Source organism: Astyanax mexicanus, chromosome 2 (genome assembly GCF_023375975.1).
Source record: "Astyanax mexicanus isolate ESR-SI-001 chromosome 2, AstMex3_surface, whole genome shotgun sequence".
Classification (NCBI taxonomy): domain Eukaryota; kingdom Metazoa; phylum Chordata; class Actinopteri; order Characiformes; family Acestrorhamphidae; genus Astyanax; species Astyanax mexicanus.
Genome location: NC_064409.1, coordinates 24346705 through 24372406, shown reverse-complemented (window position 1 = coordinate 24372406; position 25702 = coordinate 24346705). Strand labels below are relative to the sequence as shown.

General features: G+C 39.1%; 2 protein-coding genes across 2 annotated transcripts in view; one reads left to right on the top strand and one right to left on the bottom strand.

Annotated features, from left to right (window-relative positions):
- Positions 1 to 334: 334 nt before the first annotated feature.
- On the bottom strand, positions 335 to 13933 carry orc5 (origin recognition complex, subunit 5). Its single transcript, XM_007232708.4, has 15 exons — positions 13772 to 13933; positions 12150 to 12273; positions 11905 to 11997; positions 11077 to 11262; positions 10728 to 10802; positions 10313 to 10424; positions 9166 to 9296; positions 5176 to 5224; positions 4811 to 4901; positions 4007 to 4059; positions 3549 to 3667; positions 3015 to 3062; positions 2238 to 2348; positions 1044 to 1156; positions 335 to 794 (listed from the first exon to the last, which is right to left on the bottom strand). The coding sequence occupies exons 2-15, from the start codon at positions 12261 to 12263 to the stop codon at positions 749 to 751; spliced, it is 1341 nt and encodes a 446-aa protein (XP_007232770.3). The 5' UTR covers positions 12264 to 12273; positions 13772 to 13933; the 3' UTR covers positions 335 to 748.
- A 1346-nt stretch (positions 13934 to 15279) lies between these two features.
- lhfpl3 (LHFPL tetraspan subfamily member 3) overlaps positions 15280 to 25702 on the top strand; it is a 50979-nt gene continuing 40556 nt past the window's right edge. Inside the window, exons 1-2 of the mRNA XM_007232709.4 lie at positions 15280 to 15715; positions 15833 to 16511. Of these exons, the coding sequence (XP_007232771.1) occupies positions 16085 to 16511 (427 nt within the window). The 5' untranslated portion in view covers positions 15280 to 15715; positions 15833 to 16084. The remainder of the gene's footprint in view (positions 15716 to 15832; positions 16512 to 25702) is intronic.

Below are 25702 nucleotides of genomic sequence, written 5' to 3'. Positions count from 1 at the left end.
CTGGAACAGATAATTATAGATGGGGTGAAATCTCTTTTATGCGAGAGTGATTTTGTGCAAAGGACTTCATGGACGTGTTTTGTGTAGCCCGTAGACCTATTCTAACTTGTATAAAAATGTCCCATGTCCCATTTAAGGGTATTCTAAAGAGTTTATTCTGTTTTTGTTGAAGTAACTGTCTCTACTATTTACACCCCTCTATCCCACGCCGGGCATTAGCTATGGCACCAATACTTACTCCTTACTGATTATGGTTCCCCAGTTTTAATTGCAGGTATGTGAACTTTGTTTAAAAAGAAAAATGCACGTAAATCACACTTCAGTACAAACCGTCTGAAAATGTAAATGCAATATTTAGTCATTTATTAATTATTTTTTTTTTACAAATTGTTTATCAATGTTTACAGTGAAAATTTCACTATCACCAAAATCACAAACATATAATGGCTCTTATTTCAGCTAAACATTAGCTGTAATCAGAAATGCAATGTCCAAGTAAAAAACACATTATATAAATATGTACCTCTGCATGAAGTTTAAGTAGCTACAGGAAGTCTTTATTACACCTAAATCAGGTCTAAAGTAAATCTGATGGCAGGTAAGATGACATTATCCAACAGTCATGAAATATGGTCTCCATGTCTTAGGTATCAGCCAATTAAAATGCTTGTAGTCCATTCTCCTGCCAACTTGCTGATCTGTCCATCAGGGTGATCCCAAAACACTGTCCAATCAGTGGTCAGATTCTTCACAGGAAGTCATACAGATATCTCACAATATCAAAGCTCACGGTCCTATCATGAATAAAAAACATTACAATTAGAACTGTAGATTAAAAAATACATTTAAACACCAAAAACCCCATTCCCACTGTCAAACATGTCTGTTCCACTTTAAGTCTGTTTCTCTGATAAAGGCATAGGAATATTTCACTGCATTAAGTAGTTGATGTTCAGGGCTGTGTACAACAAATTGTTATTTTCCCCACTGTATGACCCACACATAATGAGGGAATTTATGCAAGCACACACACAAACACACACCTGGAGATAGCAGAAATAAAGTCCAGTGAAACAGCACACTTGTATTTGGGAGAGTCCAGCTGGTCGTCGTGTCCGACCTGGGTGAGGAGCTGCAGGGTGACCAGAGAGGAAATCTGCAGGACAGGATAACACACACAGTGCTGATCTGAATACATTGAGATGAATGGGATCATTTACAGCACTGTATAACTTGAATAGTGGTGTAACGATACATGATTTGATATTAAATCTGAGATTTCGAAAGTTTTTACATAGCAATAGCAATAATAATCATTATAACAACTAGAGCTGGGAGGCAGAGCATTATGTGACTTTGCATGATGGGTTGATTGGTGCCGTCATTTACCAACTTTGTTGTTCACACATTATACTGTATCAGTATAAATTCTTAACATAACATAATATTCTATATTGATATACCTCTGTTCTCATTAAATGTTTTTCTTTATTTGTTATTTTTTCTTAGAAATGATAGTAAAAGACTTAAACAATTAAGGTACACATATGCAATTATGTAGTAAACAAAATAAGTCCTTTTTTCTTCACAATCACTGATCTAAACCCAACTGAGATGGTAATTTCGGACGAGCTGGAGCTTCATACAGTCAAAAAAAAACAGCAGCTATTGTTCAGCATCTCCAGAAAGTCCTTCAAGATGCTGAGATGCTGGGAAAACTATTCCAGTTGACTCTACCTCATGAAGACGCTGAAATTAAAATACCAAGAGTGTGCAGATCTGTCCTCAAAGCTAAATGTGCTACTTAGAAGAATCTAAATTATAAAAAAATATTCTGGTTTGTTTAACACTTTTTATTTACAGAATAATTCCACATGTGTTCCTGTATAACTTTAATATAGCCTTCATTATTGAATTTTCAATATAAAAGAAAGAAAGAAGGAAACTGTACAAAATGTATAAAAAGTTGCTTAAAGTGAAGGTCAACATTATTTCTCTATATGTGTAAAAATGTGTTTATTAGGGAGTAAATCTTAAAATGTCTTGTTATACAGTGTTTTTGTATGAAATATAAACAATGTAAAAGCTAAACCTAAACCAGGAAACCGTGCCCTCTACTGACTAACCATCCTAACAGTTTATCATCAGCGTTCTCTGATTAAACTTAGTTTAATTACCGCGTCCAATCAGCTGTAATAATGCAAGCAATCATATGAGATTATAAGAGCTGTAATTACCTGGGAGAAGACGCTGGCAGTTGGCGCCACTCTGCTATCCACCACACTGTAGAAGATGGCCAACAGTCTGTCCAGAGGAAATGGTTTCGGTCCCAACAGATGGTTACTAGTCTGGGAAGAGAGAGAGAGAGAGTGACTGTAAACCAGGCTGCACCATCAATTACATAATTTTTAATTTATTACAAAATAGACTATTGGAACATACAATTGTACATTGCAGTAATCAAATACACAGTATCAAAAGTTTAAACAAAGCTTCTTATTTAATGTTTTTAATGTTCTCCTGCATTGTTAATTAATACATAGGTCTAATTTGGGGTGCTCTTGCTCGTTGTTTCCTGGGGTGGTCCTGATAAGAGCCAGTTTCATCATAACGTTTTTGATGGTCTTTGTGACTGACAATACTTTTTAAAGTTCTTGACATTTTTTTTAATTGACTGATCTTCATTTCTTAGTTATTCTTTCTTTACTTAGTTGAGTAGTTCTTGCTATAATCTGGATTAGAACATTACTCAAATAGAACTATTCACTATATACCAACTCTACCTCTTTACAACTTTACAGCTGATGCTCTCAAACACATTAAGAGAATAAACACCTAGAGTAATGAACTCTTGACAAGTTCAGCACAGCTGTTAACTGAACGCCACTACCTCATAAAGCTGACTAAGAGTTTTAGTTGAATCTAATATCTATCTACAATGCAGGAAAACAAAATATAAATAAAAAACTGAATTTAAGGTATAAAAATATGATGCTTATTGGAGGATTACTTACTTTTTCATGCTTCTTCAAGAAATTGGTTTTCTTAATTTTCCCATGATGCTGTTAAAACACAGTTATTATTACTCAACCCAAATCAGACACAAGAAGAAGGGCAAAATAATCTAATAAATGGTATCAGTGTGCTTCTACTCCCAATCCTGCAAAGCCACATACAGTTTATTCATTCTATAATCAGGGTGGTCTGGTTGGCCCTGGGACCTTTTTTTCTGGCTGGTTTCCTGAGCAAAAGTAGCCCTGCTACGGTCTCTGATATAAGAGCTACAATGAACATTAGGATATCAGAACAACAAACTCATTAAGCCTTTATCTGCTCAGTCACACAACATTAAAACAAAGAAATGCAGAATTTTAACTGAAGAGAGCTGAAGAAATAAAAAAAATATCAACAGAATTCTTGCAAAAATCACCAGATTCACCTGTTCTGAATAGAGCCTGCACCACAATGCACGTTTTAAAATGACTCTTTAGCATAGTCAGTGCAATTACACATTCTCACCAAAAAAAGGTAAAAGCGGGAAGGCACACCTTGAGGAAGAAGCGTCGGTCGGTCCGGGCCGGGTTATATGAGGCCAGGTATGCCGCGATCAGCAGGAACTTGGAGTAATACGGTAACTCCACATGAGCATGAGCATGAGCTGATAAACCTGTACGCACACAGAGAGACCATCAAATCATCCAACATGCATCCAAACTTTTGACTTGTGTTTGTATAGTGCATAAAATTACATACTTTAACACAAATCTTCTATACATCACATTAACTTGAACAAATCACCCATACATCACAATAATCTGTTTAATATAGAGATGGCTCAGATATATATGCGTGTGTGTTGGCAGTCTGAGGAGTGTTACACATGGGGGAAATCCACATGCCGGAGCAGCCCCAGCAGATGGCCCGAGTGTGTTATATTAGGGTCCAGGCCACTGAACTGGGACCACACTAAAGAGTCCCCTTCTAAAGTGTGTGTATGTGTGTGTACCTCTAAGAGCTGTGGCCTCCTTCTCCTCCATCTGCTGCTGCTCCCATTGAACACTGAGGGTGAACACACATCATGCATATATACACACTGTATGTTAGAACAAATCTGCATCTGTGTGAATGTAATGCTTTTATATTCCAATGATCACAAAAATATTAAACAGATTATTATTATTATTATTGTGGAAAATTGTACTGTAATTGAAAGGTTTTGTATCCTGTTTCAGCCTCTAGCCTGGATACAAGATGAGATATGGTTGGGTATGGAGGTATACAGGTTCTATATGGCATCCTGCAGCATGATTACCTGAAGACGTTGCAGCTGGGCCTGTAGATCCTGCTCTAGCTGATAAGAAACACTGAGCTGTTAGTGTCATCCCCGTATCACTACTAGGATTGACTGACTGTAATATACAATGCTCCCCAGATCATCACACCAGCAGTTGGGGCAGTCTGTTGCTCCAAAGAAAAAGCAGGATAGAAGAGCTCATCAAGAATCTCTGTACTTAAACCTTACCATCAGCAGATTCCAAAGGGAACCTGGATTTTTACAGCAAGGTGACAGCAAGATAGCTGGATGGCTGGCTGACGGACGTACAGTCAAATGGGTAAAATGTCTTCGAGTGTGTCGATAAGGAATGTCAAGCCATCAGCGATCTCTCACTAAGAAGTACACTACTCCAATGTATTTGTTCATCTATTAGTATATAGTGTATGAAGTGTAATAACTGCTTTAAGGGGTTAACAGCTACTGTTCTGTTCCGTCATGTTTAATCATGTTTAATAATGTCACTGTGCTCCTCACCTAGACACCTCTCTCAGGTACACGGTCTGCATGGCTCTCTTCAGGTGAGGCTCAATGTTCCTCCAGAGCTTGTGGGTGTCGCTCTCTTTAGCTGAGAACACATAAAAAAAAACACTGATTTTAACAGCTTCAAATTAAACACAATCTAACTCTTCAAAACTGCAACCAAATGGTAAAAATAAATCACATACTCTTCACATATGTACAATCTGCAGTTTATGCAATTAACTTGAACTAATAAAAATAAGCCTTTAAACATTAAAAACTAAAAATTAAATGGTCCAATTGAGAGTCAGTATCAGCTGTGTAATGAGGCAGGATATGCTGTGCAGAAAGCAGAGAAATACTGAATACTGAATGTTTACCTTCTCCCTTCTCTAGAGGCTCACAGAACTTGGGGAAATTGAGGGCAGCCTGTTGGAGAACACATATTACAAATGGTAAAATGATGATTAAAAAAAAAAAAAAATATATATATATATATATATATATATATATCTATATATCTATATCTATATATCTATATCTATATATCTATATCTATATCTATATATCTATATCTATATATCTATATCTATATATATATCTATATATACACTGCTCAAAAAAATAAAGGGAACACTCAAATAACACATCCTAGATCTGAATGAATGAAATATTCTCATTGAATACTTTGTTCTGTACAAAGTTGAATGTGCTGACAACAAAATCACACAAAAATCATCAATGGAAATCAAATTTATTAACCAATGGAGGCCTGGATTTGGAGCCACACACAAAATTAAAGTGAAAAAACACACTACAGGCTGATCCAACGTTAATGTAATGTCCTTAAAACAAGTCAAAATGAGGCTCAGTATTGTGTGTGGCCTCCACGTGCCTGTATGACCTCCCTACAATGCCTGGGCATGCTCCTGATGAGGTGGCGGATGGTCTCCTGAGGGATCTCCTCCCAGACCTGGACTAAAGCATCCGCCAACTCCTGGACAGTCTGTGGTGCAACGTGACGTTGGTGGATGGAGCGAGACATGATGTCCCAGATGTGCTCAATCGGATTCAGGTCTGGGGAACGGGCGGGCCAGTCCATGGCTTCAATGCCTTCATCTTGCAGGAACTACTGACACACTCCAGCCACATGAGGTCTAGCATTGTCCTGCATTAGGAGGAACCCAGGGCCAACCGCACCAGCATATGGTCTCACAAGGGGTCTGAGGATCTCATCTCGGTACCTAATGGCAGTCAGGCTACCTCTGGTGAGCACATGGAGGGCTGTGCGGCCCTCCAAAGAAATGCCACCCCACACCATTACTGACCCACTGCCAAACCGGTCATGCTGAAGGATGTTGCAGGCAGCAGACCGCTCTCCACGGCGTCTCCAGACTCTGTGACGTCTGTCATGTGCTCAGTGTGAACCTGCTTTCATCTGTGAAGAGCACAAGGCGCCAGTGGCGAATTTGCCAATCCTGGTGTTCTCTGGCAAATGCCAAGCGTCCTGCACGGTGTTGGGCTGTGAGCACAACCCCCATCTGTGGACGTCGGGCCCTCATACCATCCTCATGGAGTCGGTTTCTAACCGTTTGTGCAGACACATGCACATTTGTGGCCTGCTGGAGGTCATTTTGCAGGGCTCTGGCAGTGCTCCTCCTGTTCCTTCTTGCACAAAGGCGGAGGTAGCGGTCCTGCTGCTGGGTTGTTGCCCTCCTACGGCCTCCTCCACGTCTCCTGGTGTACTGGCCTGTCCCCTGGTAGCGCCTCCAGCCTCTGGACACTACGCTGACAGACACAGCAAACCTTCTTGCCACAGCTCGCATTGATGTGCCATCCTGGATGAGCTGCACTACCTGAGCCACTTGTGTGGGTTGTAGAGTCCGTCTCATGCTACCACGAGTGTGAAAGCACCACCAACATTCAAAACTGACCAAAACATCAGCCAGACAGCATAGGTTCTGAGAAGTGGTCTGTGGTCCCCACCTGCAGAACCACTCCTTTATTGAGTGTGTCTTGCTAATTGCCAATAATTTCCACCTGTTGTCTATTCCATTTGCACAACAGCAGGTGAAATTGATTGTCAATCAGTGTTGCTTCCTAAGTGGACAGTTTAATTTCACAGAAGTTTGATTTACTTGGAGTTATATTGTGTTATTTGAGTGTTCCCTTTATTTTTTTGAGCAGTGTATATATTTCTATATTAGTAGTACATCTAAATGCGACTCAACTGGATTCAAAATGAAGCCCTAAATCAAACCTATTCAACAGGAACAAAGCTAAGGGATATATAAAGGGGTTGGACAATGAAACTAAAACACCTGGTTTTGGAGCACAATAATTTATTATGCACAATGAATTCTGCCGTAATATGGGCAGCCGTGGTTTTATGTTTTTTGGATACGATCCGGGTTAGCACCCGAACATCCCTTTCAGACAGCTTCCTCTTACAGCGACCACAGTTAATCCTGTTGGATGTGGTTCGTCTTTCTTGGTGGTATGCTGACATTACCCTGGATACCGTGGCTCTTGATGCATCACAAAGACTTGCTGTCTTGATCACAGATGCGTCAGCAAGACGTGCACCAACAATTTGTCCTCTTTTGAACTCTGGTATGTCACCCATAATGTTGTGTGCATATTTTGAGCAAAACTGTGCTCTTACCCTGCTAATTGACCCTTCGCACTCTGCTCTTACTGGTGCAATGTGAAATTAATGAGGATTGGCCACAAGGCTGCTCCAATTTAGCCATGAAACCTCCCACACTAAAATGACAGGTGTTTCAGTTTTATTGCCCAACCCTTGTACATTGCTGCTGGACAACCTTGGGCTCCGGGGTGTCAGCAGATAAAAAGGAATTAAATGTAACATTCGTATACTTTTTAATACCACACAGAGAGAAAATCAAGACCACTTTTGCAATATAACTAAATTGTATTTTCTGACAAACAGTATAGCAGTATAAACTAATATTAATATGAACCATTTCGCACAAACAAAGAAATACAGAGTACAGTGATAAATGTTGGTTATTTAACCCCAATGCCTACAACTTCCCCAATCCTACAGTATCATCTTAAGCCTAGGATACACTACACAACTTTTAAAGTAGGAGCAGATTATAAAGAGATTGGACAAATTACACTACACAACAGTTTTTTTGGAGATTTTTCTAGAATCTAAGCAGATACAAAACACACTACACAACTGGGCATGGACTACAGGACTCGTGTTACAGAGAAGATTCATAGGCCAACATGGAGGAGCTGTCATTGTTTGTGCTGCTAATTGTTGCAGAAGCAAAAAAAATATCCTGCAAAATCGTTGTTGGGTAAAGTGTTGGGTTGGGAGACATGGTCAGTGCAGTCTCTACACTTTACATAAAGAGCTGGAGGAGCAAAACACAGTTGTGTGGCTCTGTGTGGGACGGTGAGCTAGGTGTAGCACGGCCTCTGGACTGTTGTGTCTATGCTAAGTTATCTGGGCAGTAATGGTGAGATGTGTGGTTGCTTTTGGTGCATTACATACATCTACCCTGCACAGGAACCTGTGTATTTTCTCTGCTAGCTCCTCCACCACATGCTTTTCACACATTATATGTGTTATATATGTTATATAATGGAACAGAAAAATTACAATGACTTTTATCAGGTCTCTTTTCATTGGCTATTGATAGAGTCAGTTCAGACTCAATTTGGTGAAGAACTTAAACTACCAGATTCTGCCCAAAATCAGATCACAAAAAAAAAAACATGGATGTGATTTTAAGACTAAAAATCAAGTCTCATTTTATCATACACTACACAACATTCAGCTCCGACTGAGTCTGCAGACTAGAGCCATAGCACAGCTCATCACAACTGGAAATCAAGGCTAAAATTTGTATAGTGCTAAAAGCAAAAAAGTTATGACTATACAAGAAAATAGCACCCAGCAGAGCCATAAATAATGCTGCTGGTTCCATTTAGTTCCGTCTGTGGTTAAATAATTAATCTAACTTTCATATAAAATGCAGAATGCAGGTATAAACTACAAAATACAGGCACAAACATAAAAAAGTAATAAAAATAGCATTTACTATTTATTACTATACTATTTACTATATGTAAAGTATTTTTAAAAAAAATGGGAGAGGGAATTAAGACCCTGCAAGACTTTCTAAGGATCTGCAGACAAACTTTAGAGTGAGATGAAAGTGAGGATTAAGTCCAGATGTTTTAGTAATAAAACAATTTGTCACTGAACTGTGCATGTTCAGTTTAAAATGAAAATTTACAAAATGTTATTTTTGTTCTGATTCTACTCATTATGATCAATAGTCATGGTTCAGGTGTGTGTGTGTGTGTGTGTGTATATATGTGTGTTGTACCAGGTGGCGTAGTTCTCTCAGGTCTCTGCAGACGGAGTAGAAGACCCCCAGCAGGATGTTGATGTAGGAGGAGTAGAGTTCAGGAGAGTAGGATGGGTTACTGTCCAGAGACAGGATCTGCAGCAGCTCCGCTGTGCCACAAATCACACACATACATGAACATTAATATCACACCAATATCAGGCTTTTGTTTTTTTCTTAGTTATGACAAATGAAAATTAGAAGTTAAGGAAGAATTATGTTTACATTTGTTTGTTGGGAGTGTGATTTTGGATGCATGGTGATATTAGCATCAGATCATCATCAATAGACAATCACAATATTACAAATGATTTCTGTCTACAGTGAGAGAGTTAATACTTGCTTTGAGATTTCTCCTGGATCAGGGCTTCAAACAAATACCATGCCACCATACCAGTGATGGTAAAAATAGTACACGTGCAGGATTAAAGTTCTTTCGGGACAGAACATTTTGTGTGCTGTGAAAGCGGTTATAAGAAGTTTATAAGGTGAGCGTTTGCAAGTTAAAATATGAATAAGAATCTTTTTACAGACAAATTCTTGCCTCTCAACATCAGCTTGCCAATCAGCTTGTTGTTACCGCAGCAATAAGAGTGGTGGTAATATGGTGCTAGAAAGGCCCTAAAAGCCATAAAGAAAATAATTGTAGTTGGTGGAACGCCATGTTAGTCAATTGTGGAGCTTGAAAAGTGGCAACAGTAAGCCAGGAAACTGCACCACTTGCTGGCTAAAAGTGGAACTACGGTTTTAAGACAAGCAGATGTGGACGGAGTTCAATGTACCAGCAAAAAAAAAACAAAAAAAAAGAGACACACAAAAAAAAAAAAAAAAAAAACAACTGATGACATTATATATAAATACAACATACAACTTTAAACACTTTGGGATAATTTTGGGATGGTTGTAAAAAGAATTAGTCTTGAGCCCTGCCTGGATGATCCCCCCCAACCAGCACCCCAATAATATTAGACTCCATGAGGAGACTTGGAGATGTTTTAAAGAACAGTGACAGAAAAACACTAATAATAGGTATGTTACACTTACTGCCCAGCTAAGTAGCAGATTTATATTATAAATGACAAAGGAGATGAAAATAATTTGATGATAATATAAAATACTGCTGTACCTTTAGTATAATCAGGGAAGTGTAGCAGCAGAGGCTCGAAGCAGCCAGTGTTCGGCCGAAACTTATCCCACACGATCTCACTCAGCAGGATGACGGTCACATTATCATCCACCTGTCGGACACAACACAGGTCAACGTACTGCAAAAGAGCAATCTAAGCAAGTCTGGAAACAATCTTTAAATACTGTAATATTGATTAAAATTAATGCAACCCTGGATTGAAATCTTGTGACATGGCAGAAGCTTATCGAAACAATGCCACAGTGATGATGACATGAAGCAATCAAAGCTAAAGACGTGGTGATTTTTTTTTTTGGTGACGACTTATGTTAGTCAGGCAGTGTATTTATCATATTATATTTGCATTTAAATCGTCTGTGAAAAACTTAAAAATATAGTGGTTGTGGGCCGGTACCAGTTCCTGTAGACGTAGCAGTCCAGGCAGCAGGTTGGCTTCCATATCTCTGAGCAGCTCCGCTCTCTCCAGAACCTTTCAGAACATCACACGGCACACAATAATCCTTTATTAGATTATTATAACTCATTACAGAAACATGTTTAGTAATTAGGTTATGAACAAAAAAAGTGTGTTGATTTTAAGGGGTTTAAAAAAAGAGGTTTCACGTCCCAAAATTGTACTTTCTACAGTACTGATAAACCTGCATGTAATCATTACTGACCTACAAGAGGTCAATTCACGTTAAAAGTGTTTTTTCTGGAGTACAGTGTGTATTATATAGTGTGTGTAGGTCTGATTTACTCACAATGTACCGGGTCTGCTGGGCCGGTTTCTGAGCGCAGAACTGCCTGTAGATCCGAACGAAGTCTGAGAGAGAGGGAGAGCGAGGGAGCAGAGTGGCCGACTCGGAACCAAACATCGCTAACAGAACCTGCTCAAACAGCAGCCCTGCAGATACACACTCCACACAGCTCACCGCTGCATGAGGAACCTATACACACACAATTACACACATACAGTAATTTAACATTTAAAGAAAAAATCAGTTAAAGAAAAAATATTTTTGGCAGGGGAAACATTTTGGGGGATTTTTTTGCACTTTCCAAATACAAAGTCTTAGAATGTATGTATATAATATTAATTCATGTTTACATAGTAGGGGCATGCTGTATCGTATCACAGGCAATGATATTGCAAAAAAGATTGACACAATAAAAAAAATCCTTTTATTTAATCCTCTATTTTTTAAAACGCAGATCCGTTTTGTATTTGTTTTGCTATTTACTGAATTTACTCTTAACTGTATGTTTGCAGTTTATATATGCACTAAATATCTTGTCTAGTTTTGTGGTTATATTATTTTTGCTACATTTTTATTTTGTTACACTATTGTTAGTTTATTACTGTTTACAAAATAGAGAAACATTTCTATATATTTTTTGTTTTTACTGAAGGTATGAAACCGTTATATTTATACAAAAAATGTTTATTAATATATTCTTGAAATTTATATTTTTTTATTTCCGTGTTTTGTTGTTTTCCCTAGAATATAATCATCACATAAATACCACAAAATAACTTTTTCTTAAACATTTTTTAAACAGCTATATCAACCACCCCCACTGCACAGTACCTCCAGTTCTTTCAGCAGGGTGAGGATCACATGGCTCTTCCCCGTGGCTCGGTGGCCATAGATAAAGATGGAGGGGAAGCAGTACTGCTCCGGCTGTACATAGGGAAAAAATGGACAAATTCAAAGATGTTTTCATGACACTGAAACATAAACAGGTTTGAGAAACACTGAATGAATGTCTGATCTATGAAAGAGAAAGGATGATATCATAAAAGATGGGAAACTATAAAACAGATAAGACAAACCTCCCCCATTAGAGCCAGCAGCGTTCCTGCCTGTCCCTCTCTACAGGGAAGCCGTTCGCTCACAGAGCTTAGTTTGGCTTCAGGATAGCCGGGACACTGCAGTCCAGCCAGCATCCTCCTCAATCTGAGAGAGACAGAGTCAACATCAATCAACATGCAAAACTTATCCTTACACACAGCCCTAGTTCTAGACTGCTTTTCTGATAAGCCAGAGCTGATGATACTGGCTAAAATTGACGTATGATACTGGCTAAAATTTCATGTGTCTTCAACAGAAAACAACGCATTAAAGGGTTTCCTACAGTGTATATACAGCATATTTAACGAACATTTATAAAAAACAACATCTAGGGTCATATAGACTACAAAGGAACACATAAGGAAACTTACAATAAATGGAAAATGTTAAACAACCCACAATACTCTGTGACGCATTTAGGTATCTGGGGATGGTAACTCTGATAACCTTATCCTGTGTGCAACAGAGCTAACTCTTGGTCTTGCTTCTCTGAGACAACCCTGATAAGAGTCAGTTTCATCATAATGCTTTAATGGTCTTTGTGACTGCACTTGAGGATACTTTTAAAGTTCTTAAAATTGTTCAAATCAACTTACTTTTATTTCCTAAAGTCATTTTTTACTTAGTTGAGTAGTTCTTGCTATAATATGGATTAGAACATTACTCAAATACAGCTATTTACTGTATACCATTTCTACCTCTTCACAACTTTACAACTGATGCTCTCAAACACATTTAGAGGCAAGAAATTGTTATTAACTCTTGAAAAGGCACAGCTACTTTAAATAATCTATTCTGTTTCTTAACACTTTATTTGTTCACTATATAATTCCGTTAGCTTTTCCTTATAGTTTGGATGACTTTTGTATTATGTACAAACAACAAAAGTGAAGGAAACCAAAGAAAATACGACTTTTTATATATATATATATATATATATATATATATATATATATATATATATATTTTTTTTTTTTTTTTTTTTTTTTTGTGCATTAAACAACCTGAACTCACTGTTCAGCACAAACGTGTAAGTGGAAATTAATAAGAATAAATACTTGAATTATTAATTTTAAAAAATACAAAAGCAGTTTGTATTTACCTCTTATTGGGATAACGTTACCATAACACAGTGATTTATGCTATCCATATATTAGCTAGCTACATCTACTGGGACTTTACTGGTAATATGTTCTAATACGGTGTTTCTTTTGTATTTTTACAGTTAAATATACACTAGGGTAGCACGGTTTGTCAAGGTAGCACAACTCGACAGAACACCGGTCTGGGGCTGGAGGTTTCAGCAATAGGATGACAGTTTAAGAAGAGAATCATTTAAAACACGTATATTTTCTGTTAAATAAAGTAATTGATATAACTTATATACGTTCTGTTTATACACTACAACACCACCTATCTCCATCTAAAATCAGTAACATAAATATATGTGTGTGTATATTTAGTAATATTATGGGATAGAAGCTCGTGTTGTTGTATGTTGTGCTGGTATGAACAGCGCGGTTATTTAAGTTATATAGTTTAATAAAGTTCTGCTACACTTATAGCCTTTCTACAGATCAAAGAAAAAAAACAGATTACTTACTTTATAAACACTCAGCCAGAAACCCCAACACACACTCATTCACACAGGATCCACACGCTGCTTCACTTTCCCGCGAAGGTGACGTCACATCCGCAAGCTGGGAGTTGTAGTTTTTAGACGCGGAGATTTGTAGTAGCGAGTTTCAATCGCTTGTTTCTGTATATTTCTAAATAACAATGTATTTATTGTGAACACGTGTTTGAGTTGGCCTAGGTAAGGTCATTTTAATTCTACTGTAGTTTTCGATTTTTTAAATTAGCAAAAACTATAATTGAATTTCAAAATTAAAATATGTATATGATTAAATGGTTCAATTTAAACTACTTTACCCGAGTATTAAGAAGATTTTGGGTGTAAAACAGCACCTTAGCAACACCTATTCAACCACTTAGCAACACCAAATTGGCCACCTCTAATACCACAGCAACCACCTTGCAATTTTTTAACAAATCCCTAGGAACATTACAGCATCCACCTAGCAACATCATAAGAACCACTTAACCACACCTTAGCAACCACCTGGGATACAATAAAGGATGTTAGCTGTGCAGCCATCCTGCGCTCTATTTTCTTGTTTTATTTACTTTAAAAAACCCACAAGTGAACCTGCACTCGTTTAAAAAGGTTAATTACGGTAAAATTGTGGGAAATCAGAAGAAATAAACTTTTTTTGAGGGACTTCTTTGTCCCAGAACGACATGTATTTTTTGCTCATAAGAATGTCAACAACTTATTTGACTTTTAAAGACCCAATTTAGACAAAACAAGGATTGTAAAGGAACGCTTACTGGTTTGGAAATACAAATAACATTTAATCAATTATGAAACGTGTATAATCAAAAATGATTTGGTCTGTTATTTAATATAAATGCACACATTGGAATACAGACATTAACTTTGCTCTGAAAGACATATTTTATATATGTTGTTTCAAGGTGTAACGGAAGCAGTGTGTGTAAGTGTGAAGGGCGCAGTTAGAAGGGGCAGTGGGGAACATTCCTTTTTATCCCATGGTGCACCGCTGGCTCACTCTATGAGCTAGACTTGTGGTATATACCTGTAATGGATGTTTAAATGTTACAGTAGGCTACCTCCCATGAAGCTAGTTTACTTCAGTTTCAGTCACTCCGCCGGGTTTTTACACTGTTACACTGAAGTTAGTGTCACTCTCTGAGCACTTTATGTGCTGTAAGCGAACAGTACACCCTATAAATAAACGAACCTCCCTTCTTTCTGGTACATGCCACAATATTATTTAAAAATAATTATATTTTCGCTTATTTTCCACTATTTTTACGTGTCGGACCACTAATACAATAACTGATTTAAAAATTGCCCCACCGTGCTTTGTGTTCGCTAAATCAGTGCGCGGTGTTTCGCAATGGAACGCGACCATAATTTTAAGCGCACTACTTAGGGCACCGGGGGGCGTATTGGAACGCGCCCGAGCGTGCAGTTCTGACCTGCTGTGAGCGCTGTTGAGCTGCAACTGCTGCTGCTGCTGAGTGTGTGCGTGTGTGTATGTGTGTGTGTGCTGTATGCTCTCCCTGTCATCTCGGCGCGCGTGCTTCAGTGCTTCAGTCCAGGACACATTTTAGAGAGAGAGAGAGAGAGAGAGACAGAGAAACATAGAGGTGTATATATACAGACAGAGGTAGAGCGAGTTAGAGAGATAGACAGAGGGAGAGAGAGAGACGGTGTGTGTTTCTGACCAGAGATGGGCTCCAGAGGCTGCAGAAGCTCATCATCTTCTTCATTGCTGCAGCCTGGAAGATGCTATTTTTCACCACGTGAATAATGAATGGGGCACTCATGGCTGACCACTCTGCATTTTAATGCTGTTTTCAGGGATTCATCTGTCATTTTTGGCTGAGATGAGAGCAGGCTGCTGTGGGAGCGGTGGTGCTTTGCTGTTGAAGAATCTGTAGAGCAACAAGGATGCAGGTATGGACGTGGAAATTTGTATAATTGTGCCTGTATGTATGCATTTATCTGCTTATATCTGTTTATACATATAGTAAAAGAATGCATTTTATATTTATAGACTATGCTTCATTACAGGATTTCTGGACATGATATGAGATGTTTGAGGCATGATGGTGTGAATGAGAAAACAAACACCAACCCCTTGATTTATTTGCAACCGATAAGCAAAAAGAAGAAAGAAAACAACCCGAATCAAAATCAGTTAATGCACCGAATCATACTAGTGACACCTGATTATACCACAAGCTTCCACGACACGATTCCACCAAGTCTACCCCAGCTTCTGGTGCTGTGCAGCTCCAGCTCCACGAGGTCTGCATCCAGGCGATGGTCCCTGGAACACCAGCAGCCATGCTCCCCGCTTCAGAAGCCGCTAAAATCTACCAGACCAACTACGTGAGGAACTCCCGAGCCATTGGAGTTCTCTGGGCCATCTTCACCATTCTCTTCGCCATCGTCAACGTGGTCTGCTTCATCCAGCCCTACTGGATTGGCGACGGGGTGGACACCCCCCAGGCCGGCTACTTCGGCCTCTTCCACTACTGCATCGGAAACGGACTGTCACGAGACCTCAAGTGCTACGGCAGCTTCACCAACTTCAGCTCCATCCCTTCGGGTGCCTTCAAGGCTGCTTCCTTCTTCATCTGCACCTCTATGGTCCTGGTGCTCACCTGCATCGCCTGCTTCGCCCTCTTCTTCTTCTGCAGCACTGCCACCGTCTACAAGATCTGCGGGTGGATGCAGCTGGCGGCAGGTGAGCAGCAACGTTTAGTGGGTGATGGGGTTGTGCGGTTGTTAAGATTCAAGCAATATGGGACAAAGGTAGTCTGTCATAATCCACCATGGGGATTGCTGGTTCAAATCCTTGGCCATGCTCTCTCTGGGTGGGTACAACAGGTGGCGCTCTCTCCCCTTATCACTCCCATTGTGATGCTGGTTGGTACAGGCATCTGTCAGCTAATGTATCAGAGCTGGGTATCTGGCACTTTCCTTCACGTGCGCTGTGATGCTGCACATTGATTGGTGGCAGTTGGAAAAGAGGCGGAGACTGACTTCACACATATTGGATGAGGCATGCACTAGTCTTCACCCTCCTAGTGTTTGTAGCATTACTTATAGGAGTAGTTCTAATGAGAAGTTGGGGATGTTGGTCCTCCCAATTGGGGAGAAAACTGGGATGCAATTAGAAATAAAATGATATAGATATAAAAAAGATTAGAGCGATAGTTAGGCTATCCCCACATTAAGGTCTTGTGTCTAAAGTTTACTTATTTAGTTTGTATGGGACCCAGTAGGTTTATGTGGATTCACTTTATGAAGAATAACAGTCATAATTGCATTTTTTACTTAAGCATTTTGCAGCCTTAGTTCATCCGTTAGAGCTAAAGTATACCCATACCCATCTCATACTCATCCATATTCCTACCAATCCACACCCATCTATACCATACCCACTCATTTCTAAATGTTTGCATACCCATTCATATCCAAAATTACCCATACCCATAAATATATTCATACATTATCATCAACCCATCAATACCCATCCATACCAATCAGTAACATACTGGAACATTTACCCATACCCATAAATTCATATTTAACAGTACATACATACCATCCATCCATTTCCATGAATATTCATCTACATCCATCAACACTACAGTATACCCCTTCTTCCCCAACCACACCTATCTATTCATATTCACCTGCAGCCCCAACCATTATTATCCATATACACCCATTGCTATAGACTCCCATTCCCATCCATTTCAATCTATGACCATCTTTTTTATACCCACTCACCCATGCCCATTCATAACCATCCATAATTTCAGCTATGCGCACCCATATGTAAAAGTCAGATTTTGTGTGGTTTCTGCTTCTGAATTCTTTAGTAAATCTGATGTAGCTTAGCTCATTATTTCCAGAGCGGATTATAACCATATTTTCATTAGAGACACACCATTTATACATTTTTATGGTCATTCAGATTTTTTTTACAATATAATTCACTGCTGGACATTTTTATTAGCCTTATATTAATCTGAACCTCACACTCTGTGGCCACATTTTTAGCCCTTTGTTCTGTTGGCCAAATACTAATATAAAGTTAATATATATATATAATGAACCAATCTGGCCTTTTTATTCCCTAGAGAAAATATCAGAGATATCAACCTATTTTAATCACATTAATCAAATACATTGCTGAACTGAATTAGAGTTGACTGGTGTACTATCCATAACCATTCTTACATAACCAAATTCATACCCATCCACACCAATCCTTACCATAACATATATAACCATATTCTTATCCATCCTTACTAGGGGTGTCACGATTCTCTAAATCCTCGATTCGATTTCATTTTCGATTTGAGGGTCACGATTCGATTCGATTCTCGATTTTCTTGTTTTTTTTTTCTTGTTATTATTTTATGCCTCATAAAATTTAAATAATATATTTATTATTATTATTATTATTATTATTATTATTATTATTATTATTATAAATATTATTATTATTATTTATTAAGATATATATGGTAATGCCATCTAGTGACTTTTTTTGGTAGCAACAGTGTGCACTATTAAAACAAGCAGTTTATCAGAGCTGTGTGTGGATGGCTGGTGAAACTGCTCATTACATGAAGCTGCAGTTCTTCATCCAACCACTAGCAGCAGCAGCACAAGCCCCGCTCTCTTCACTCAGTCACTACTTCAGTACAGCCCAGCCACGGGCTACAGGGCTCAGCCAGTCCGTTTTTACTGTTTCTGTAAACAAATAAAGGTTTTAACCCCACTAACCGGATAATACAGCTCACTACAGTTCATCTTTCAGCCCAAGCAGCTAACAGCAGCAGGTTAGAACAGCCGACACGGAGTCACTGCTCGGATTACATTATAAACAGGTCAGTTAGCGCGCTGCTAACCTCAGGATGTTTATAACTACGGAGTTTAGTGGACACACCACGGCCGCCAGGTAAGTCTTTTAAAGGCTACTGAAGACTATTAAAGGCTATTAGAGTGTAACCCCTGGCTCCCAGGGGTTACAAGAGGTTATTGAAAGCATTATTGGGGGGCAGAAATCAGTACAGGCTGGTTAGATAAGTGATGTGGGTATTGTCTTATAAATATTTACACATAACTTATATCTCTCCTGAAAAGCTTTTATTTTAGTCAGAAACACGCTTGTGTTTACTTTATCTGAGAGAAAGATGTTTTTTTAATTCAATGGAAAGCAACAGGTGTAGTCAATTATAAGTTTAAGATTTTTAATCCACCTCACTGTGATCTATAGTCAGTGTTCTCAAGTCACACTGACACACGCATTTCAGCGAGTTCACACGCTCTCACCTGCGCGCACCCACCCCTCCGTTAGATACAGATACAAAACCTGCGCGCCCAACCCCCGCCTCCCCTCCCCCGTTGGACAGATAAAAACAGTGATCACACTCCCGCCGACTGCGCTCATGCAGTGGCTATCTCTATTTAAATGAATAGGATGCGCTGTGTTGGTGCCGCGCCATTTGCGTAGCGCGCGCGGGAGGGATCGTCGATCCTCTTTTTGACTTCGATACTCGAGATCGTGACCTCATTTCGATTCGATTTCGATAAAATATCGAGATCGTGACACCCCTAATCCTTACCAATCCTTACCATAACATGTATAACCATACACATACCCACCTTACCATAACATCTATAACCCCACCCATATCCATCCTTACCAATCCTTACCATAATATATATAACCATCTTAACCAAATCCATCTTTATAAACCCTTACCATAACATCTATAACCATATCAATAGCGATTCTTACCATATTTAGAACCATTCCTATACCCATCTGCCTTCATCCATACATATACAAATCTATGCTCTTCCACATTCATCAGTACCAACTATACAGTTCCATCTTATGTTCCATTTTATTTTGAATCAGACCAGCCCAATTCTGATCTTGGCCAATCTTAAAAAAACCTTCTGTGCTAAAGTATTTAATTCCATTTTTGATCATTTTTATTGGCTTATTCATCAGAAAATTTAGACATAATTTCAAGCATGCCTGCCAGATTTACAATATGCTTAGATTGCTCAATATGTCTAGAGAAGCAAATTATTTGTCACAATAACTAATTAATTGCAATATGATAAAATATTGTCATATCATACAGCTCTAATGCAATGTACACTACCAGTTAAGTTTGGGTTTGGACAAACGCAGTGTTTTTTTATTTTTTTATTTTAAAATGTTCTGAATTGCAGATGAATACAAAAGTCATCCAAACTAGAAAGACAAATATATTAAATTATTTAGTAAACAAAAAAGTGATAAACAAACCAGAACATGTTTTTTATTCAGATTCTTTAAAGTAGGAACCTCTTGTTTAGATGATAGCTTTGCAAAATTTTCTTATTCAGCTTTATGAGGTAGAATAATCTGGAATAGCTTTTAGTAACAGCTGTGCTGAATTTGTTAAGAGTTAATTACTTGAATTTTTTGTCCTCTTAATGTGTTTGAGAGCATCAGTTGTGGTGACTCCAGTATTAATTTACAATGTAGGAAAAAAACATTGAATTAGAGGGTGACAAAACGTTTGACTGGTACTGTATATAGAAAATGTACATTGTTTTTTTTTAGTTTGACTTAAAATTAATCTAAATTGAAACCTATGGTATGTAAAAACATAAAGCATATGAGTCAAACCGATACACTGTAATTATTGAGCGGTTTAGCGATCAGTGCTAAGGCTAGAGCAGAAAATCAGAGCAGATACTGCTGTGTGCTTCCCCTCCATTATAACACAATCCTGTTTAATGAGCATAGGCTGTGTGCATGTGTGTGTGTGTGTGTGTGTGTGTGTGTATTAGTCTTTTATCTCTCTCGAGATGAAAGCACTTGCAGAGAGGAAGAACCCACTCTGGCTAAGCAGCACCAGCACTCCACACTCAACACCATCATCTCACTGCAAACCCGACCATTATATCCTATCACAAATACACTATAGTGAAAAGTATTGGGACACCTGCTCTAAAAAAACGCAATAGCTGGGCGCCAATATAAATAGGTATTTGTTGCGGATTGAACACTTGTATTGATGGTCACCTAGCACAGTGCCAGCACCAAATCAGTAAATAAATAGTATTTATTGTATTTAGAATGAGTGAGATATAGTGTGGGTAGAGTGAGGTAGAGTGGGATAGAGGAGGTAGAGTCCGGAAGAGTGAGGTAGAGTTGGGTAGAGGTGAGGTAAAGCAAGATAAAGAGAAAGTAGAGCGAGGTACAGTGAGGGTAAAGCGATGTAGGGGGATATAGAATGAGATAGAGTGAGGTAAAGTGAGATAGAATGAGGTAGAGTGAGGTAGAGTGAGATACAATGAGGTAGAGTGAGGTAGAGTGAGATAGAATGAGGTAGAGTGTGGTAGAGTGAGTGTAGAGTGGAGTAGAGTGAGGTAGAATGTGGTAAAGTGAGGGTAGAGTTACGTATAGTGACAGTGAGGGAGGTAGAGTAGGGTAGAGTATGGTAAATTGAGGGTAAAGTGAGGCAGAGGTGAGGCACTGCAAGGTAAAAAAACGCAGAGGTAGAGTTATGTATAGTGACAGTGAGAGAAAAAGGAAGTACAGTGAGGTAGAGCATTGGTAGAGTGATGTTATAGTGAGGGTAGAGTGAGAAGTAGAATGGTGTAAAGTGTGATAGAGTGAGGTAGGGGTCCACAGTTAACGTTCACACAAAACTACTTCTTATTAAGGAGAAAATGTGTGCATTAAACAAAATTATTTACTTAATTTATCAGAATGTCAAATAATGTCACGCGCCACAATATCATACACTGTATTATATACTGTATTAACTTCATTTGAAATAGGAACATTTGAGGTTTATTTAAAAATAACTGCATAGACAGGATAATGCTAAAGGGTGTTTGGGTTAGAGAGAATCAGCTGACAGAGTGTCTGTTCTTCCTGACCTCCACTGAGCCCAGGAGCTACTCTATATAATGTTCTCTGCATCAATAGGAGCAGCCAAAAATAGCCAAGAAGACCAAACAATACTGTCACTTTTAATTCTAATAAACACTTCACACAGGCCATCCTCTACACCTTCCTTGTTTGGCCTGGAATTCCTAGCTTTTAAAATTAGTCTGAACCAAAATAGCAGATGTAAAAGGTGCTGAGAACCACAGTCCAGACCAAAAGGAGGCCTTGGTCTGGATCAGCTAATTCATGGTCCGGTTCTTCTGCAGTGTGAACCCTTTTCTAGTTGATTTAGACCTGGTTCACACCAATAAAAGGAAGCTGAATCAGGCTATCATCACCCAATAAACAATAGAAAATGCGCTTTTGGGCCGAAATCCAACTCCACTTTGTACAGTACTGCAGTACAAGTAGAACAGATTATGCTGGCTATTCCTGTATCTGCTGTAACTGTAGATTAACCTTAATTTATAAACAGAAATAAAAGGAAACTGAGGGGCATCTGACACACTTATTCTATCGCTGGATGCTCCTGCACTCGAAGGGAGCCAACAGCTGTTGATTGCTGTGGTGTGGCTAGGCGGTTGCTGTGGTGTTGCTATGGTGTGGCTATTGGTTGCTAAGGTGTGGCTAGGCAGTTGCTAAGGTTTTATTTTACAAAATTGGGGACAGTTTGTTTTGATGTGGTTCGTTTGACAGAATTGCTATACCAATGTGATGAAAGACTGCAACCTAGGAACTCAGAGAGAAAGAGACAGAGAGAGAGACAGATAGTGAGAGAGCAATAGCGAGAGTGAGAGTGAGGAAGAAATAGTGCGAGAGATAGAGAGAGAGTGAGAGAGAGAGAGAGAAAGAGAGGGAGAGATAGTAAGAAAGAGAGAGAGAGAGAGAGATGAGTAAGGCTGAGCTGAGAGGGGTGAGTGTTCTGTCTGGTCCACTAAACTGGGTCTGAATGGTGCGGTGGGTGAATGGAACAGGCAGCCAGCTTTAATCTGCTCCATTCACACTTACCATTCACAGCCTGAACTGTAGAGTTCATATTATCATTAAAATATTTGTTCTGTAAAAATCTCAGTTACAGCTTTCCAACATTTTAACCCTAAGTGTATTTGAAATATAGCAGTGCTATATTTGTCATCTAAAATGTATTTCTTTAGTTTCAGACTGAAGCGAGGAAGCTAATGTAGCCAACACGCAGTGTAATCTTATGTATACCAGTTAGCAAGGTTCTAACTGCACGCCTAAATGATTTTGTACAGCTGTTCATTAATAACTCTGATGCTGTGTTCATTTATAACTCTGATGCTGGGTGGCATAGCCTAATAGCTGGAGATCCCAAGCCAAACATTCTCATACTGAACATACTCATACTGTGTAAAATAGAAGAAGTATGCTGGATAGTGCAGTGAGTGTAGAAGTGATCGGTTTGGGATTCAGCCAGCACAGCAAGAGGTAGAGATGAACTGAGAAGTGTGTGTGTGTGTGTGTGTGTGTGTGTGTGTGTGTGTGTGTGTGTGAGCGAGATGTTACATCATAGCTGTAATCCTTTCACAGCTGGCACGTCCGCAGCAATAGGCCTGACAGATCATGTGACCTGCTGATTGGCTTTGACTTCCACAATCAGTACACCACCCACTGTTTCTACCAGACATACTACATACTGCCACTTTATTAAAACACTGACTACCTTTTTTGGACACATACAACCTTATAATTCCATTTACTGGCCACTTTATTAGAAACAGCTACCATGTGCTTCCACTGTAAGAAATGGTGGCCAATTACATAAAAATGTGTGTTCTTTGAGGACGTTTTTGTACTCACTACAAATAAGGAGCAAGTGGCAGTGGTGTAAATGGCTGTAAACACTGTAAATATATTGGACTCACATTTCCTCCCCTTCTTTTTCTTTTCTCATAGTTTCTTCCTAGACGTTTCCTTTGGTATTGGTCAGGTTTCACTTGAATTTAGCTTGCACTGCCCCTACTGGTACTGCTCTCTTCTGTCTATATACAGAAGCTTTTAGAGAATGTCCACAAATACAGTCGAAATAAACATAGTGTACATATGTATCTCCAAGCTTTTAGAAAAGGTCCACAAATACAAATAAAATAAATGTAGAGTACGCCTGAAAAACCACCCCACACCAAACAACCCCGCCTCCACCAAACTTTACACTTTGTACTCAATGCAGTCAGAGAAGTATTATTCTCTTAATAACTGCCCAACCCAGACTCGTCCAATGCATTGGCAGAGTGAAATTACATCAGTACAACTGACACTATGCATTGCATTTGGTGATGTAAGGCTTGCATGAAGCTGCTTGGCCATGGAAACCCATCCATGAAGCTCTTTTGGCTCTACCGGTCTTGAGCTAGCCTTAAGATCTGAAGTTTTGTTTTCTGTAATGATTGACTTGAAGTTGGTGACCTCTGCACACTGTGTGCCTCAGCATCCATTAACCCAGCTCTGTTATATTACGTAGTCTGAATTCAATTATTTGGATAGGAGAGTGAATACTTACTAAGGGTGTAACGATACAGAAAATTCACAGTTCGATTCAAACTGCAGTATAAACCCCATGGTTTGATATGTTTTTGGTACAGTTGGTGAAAAAAAAGGCTGGGCATTTTGGATAGCCTCACGTTTATTAGCTTTATAATAATAATGGAACCATGTTTTGTTTTACATGCCGTTGTATGTTTATTCAAGTTTACAGTAAGCCCCAAACTTAAAAAAAAAAAAATGCTTTGAAAATACTTTAGTAATGGTTTGGGACCTGTCTGATTTCACATCTAGAGGCTGCTTAAAAGTAGTGGGGGTAAGTAGATGGGTTCCAGTTACTTTTTTATTACTTCTGGTTATTGGTAGATCTGGACACTGAATATGCGTTGATACTCCTACGTCGAATGCGCATCCAGCGAGAGTGCGCTCAGCAGCAGATATATCTGCACGCGTGAATCAGTGGCTCTGGTTCGCTCTGCAGTTTAAACTGTGAAGGTGGAAATGTGTGGGCGGGACGTGAGGCACAGCGGGCCAATCGCAGCTGCGACAGATGCATAATGCTTTCCACTCTCCGTTGGGCTGTTTCCAGTCGCCATACTCAGCTAAATGTACTCAGAGCTAAACTTCTCAAAGCAGGCTAAAAGTAACGAGCTAGTAGCAACAGTGCTACAGCTACACTGTCCGGGTGCAACACTCTTGTTAGTTCTGCATTACGTTCATAGACTGCCTTTACCATGTATTCTGCGTGTGTTTGCGCGAACCAAACCGTGACCCCCAAACCCTAGTAATTACCATTTGATACAACCATGAATAGTCATTATTGTCACGGCCTCGCTCTGTTCCCCTGTGTTTTCAGCGTTTCCTAGTGTGTGTCTCTGTAATTTTCCGTCACGTGTCTGTAATTTGTAGCTCCGCCCCTCGTTACCTTTCTCCCCAGGTGTTCATTGTTTCGTATTACTATAAATAGTACCTGTTAGTCTATGTTTGCTGTCGGTCTTTGCACCTTCCTCTGTCGTTTGTCTAGCCACGTTTGCTTAGTTAGTTCACGTTTTTTCGTCACGCTACGTTTATCTCTTGTTTATTTCTAGTTCTCTGTATTCCTACGTTTATTTCCTGTCACGTTTAGTTCCTGTCTGTTTCCTTGTTTATTATCTTTATATTTTTACGTATTTATTCCTTATATATATCCCTAGCCCTGTTTGTTTATTATCTGTTTAGTTTAGCTCCTTGTTGTTCTCCTAGTTTGTTTTATTAGCCTTCCTGTCTATTTATGTTATTATTATCTCTGGTTTGTTTTGGTTTGTTTCTTGTTTATTTACGTGTTAAAGTCTGTCTACCCGCTTTTACGTCCGCCTCCCGTCTGGTCCCTCGTTACATAAAGACCGACCTTTAATTATGGACATAGCGGGTGGATTTCGGTCTAGGTCCAGGCCGGCCATCCGCCACCCCTCTTT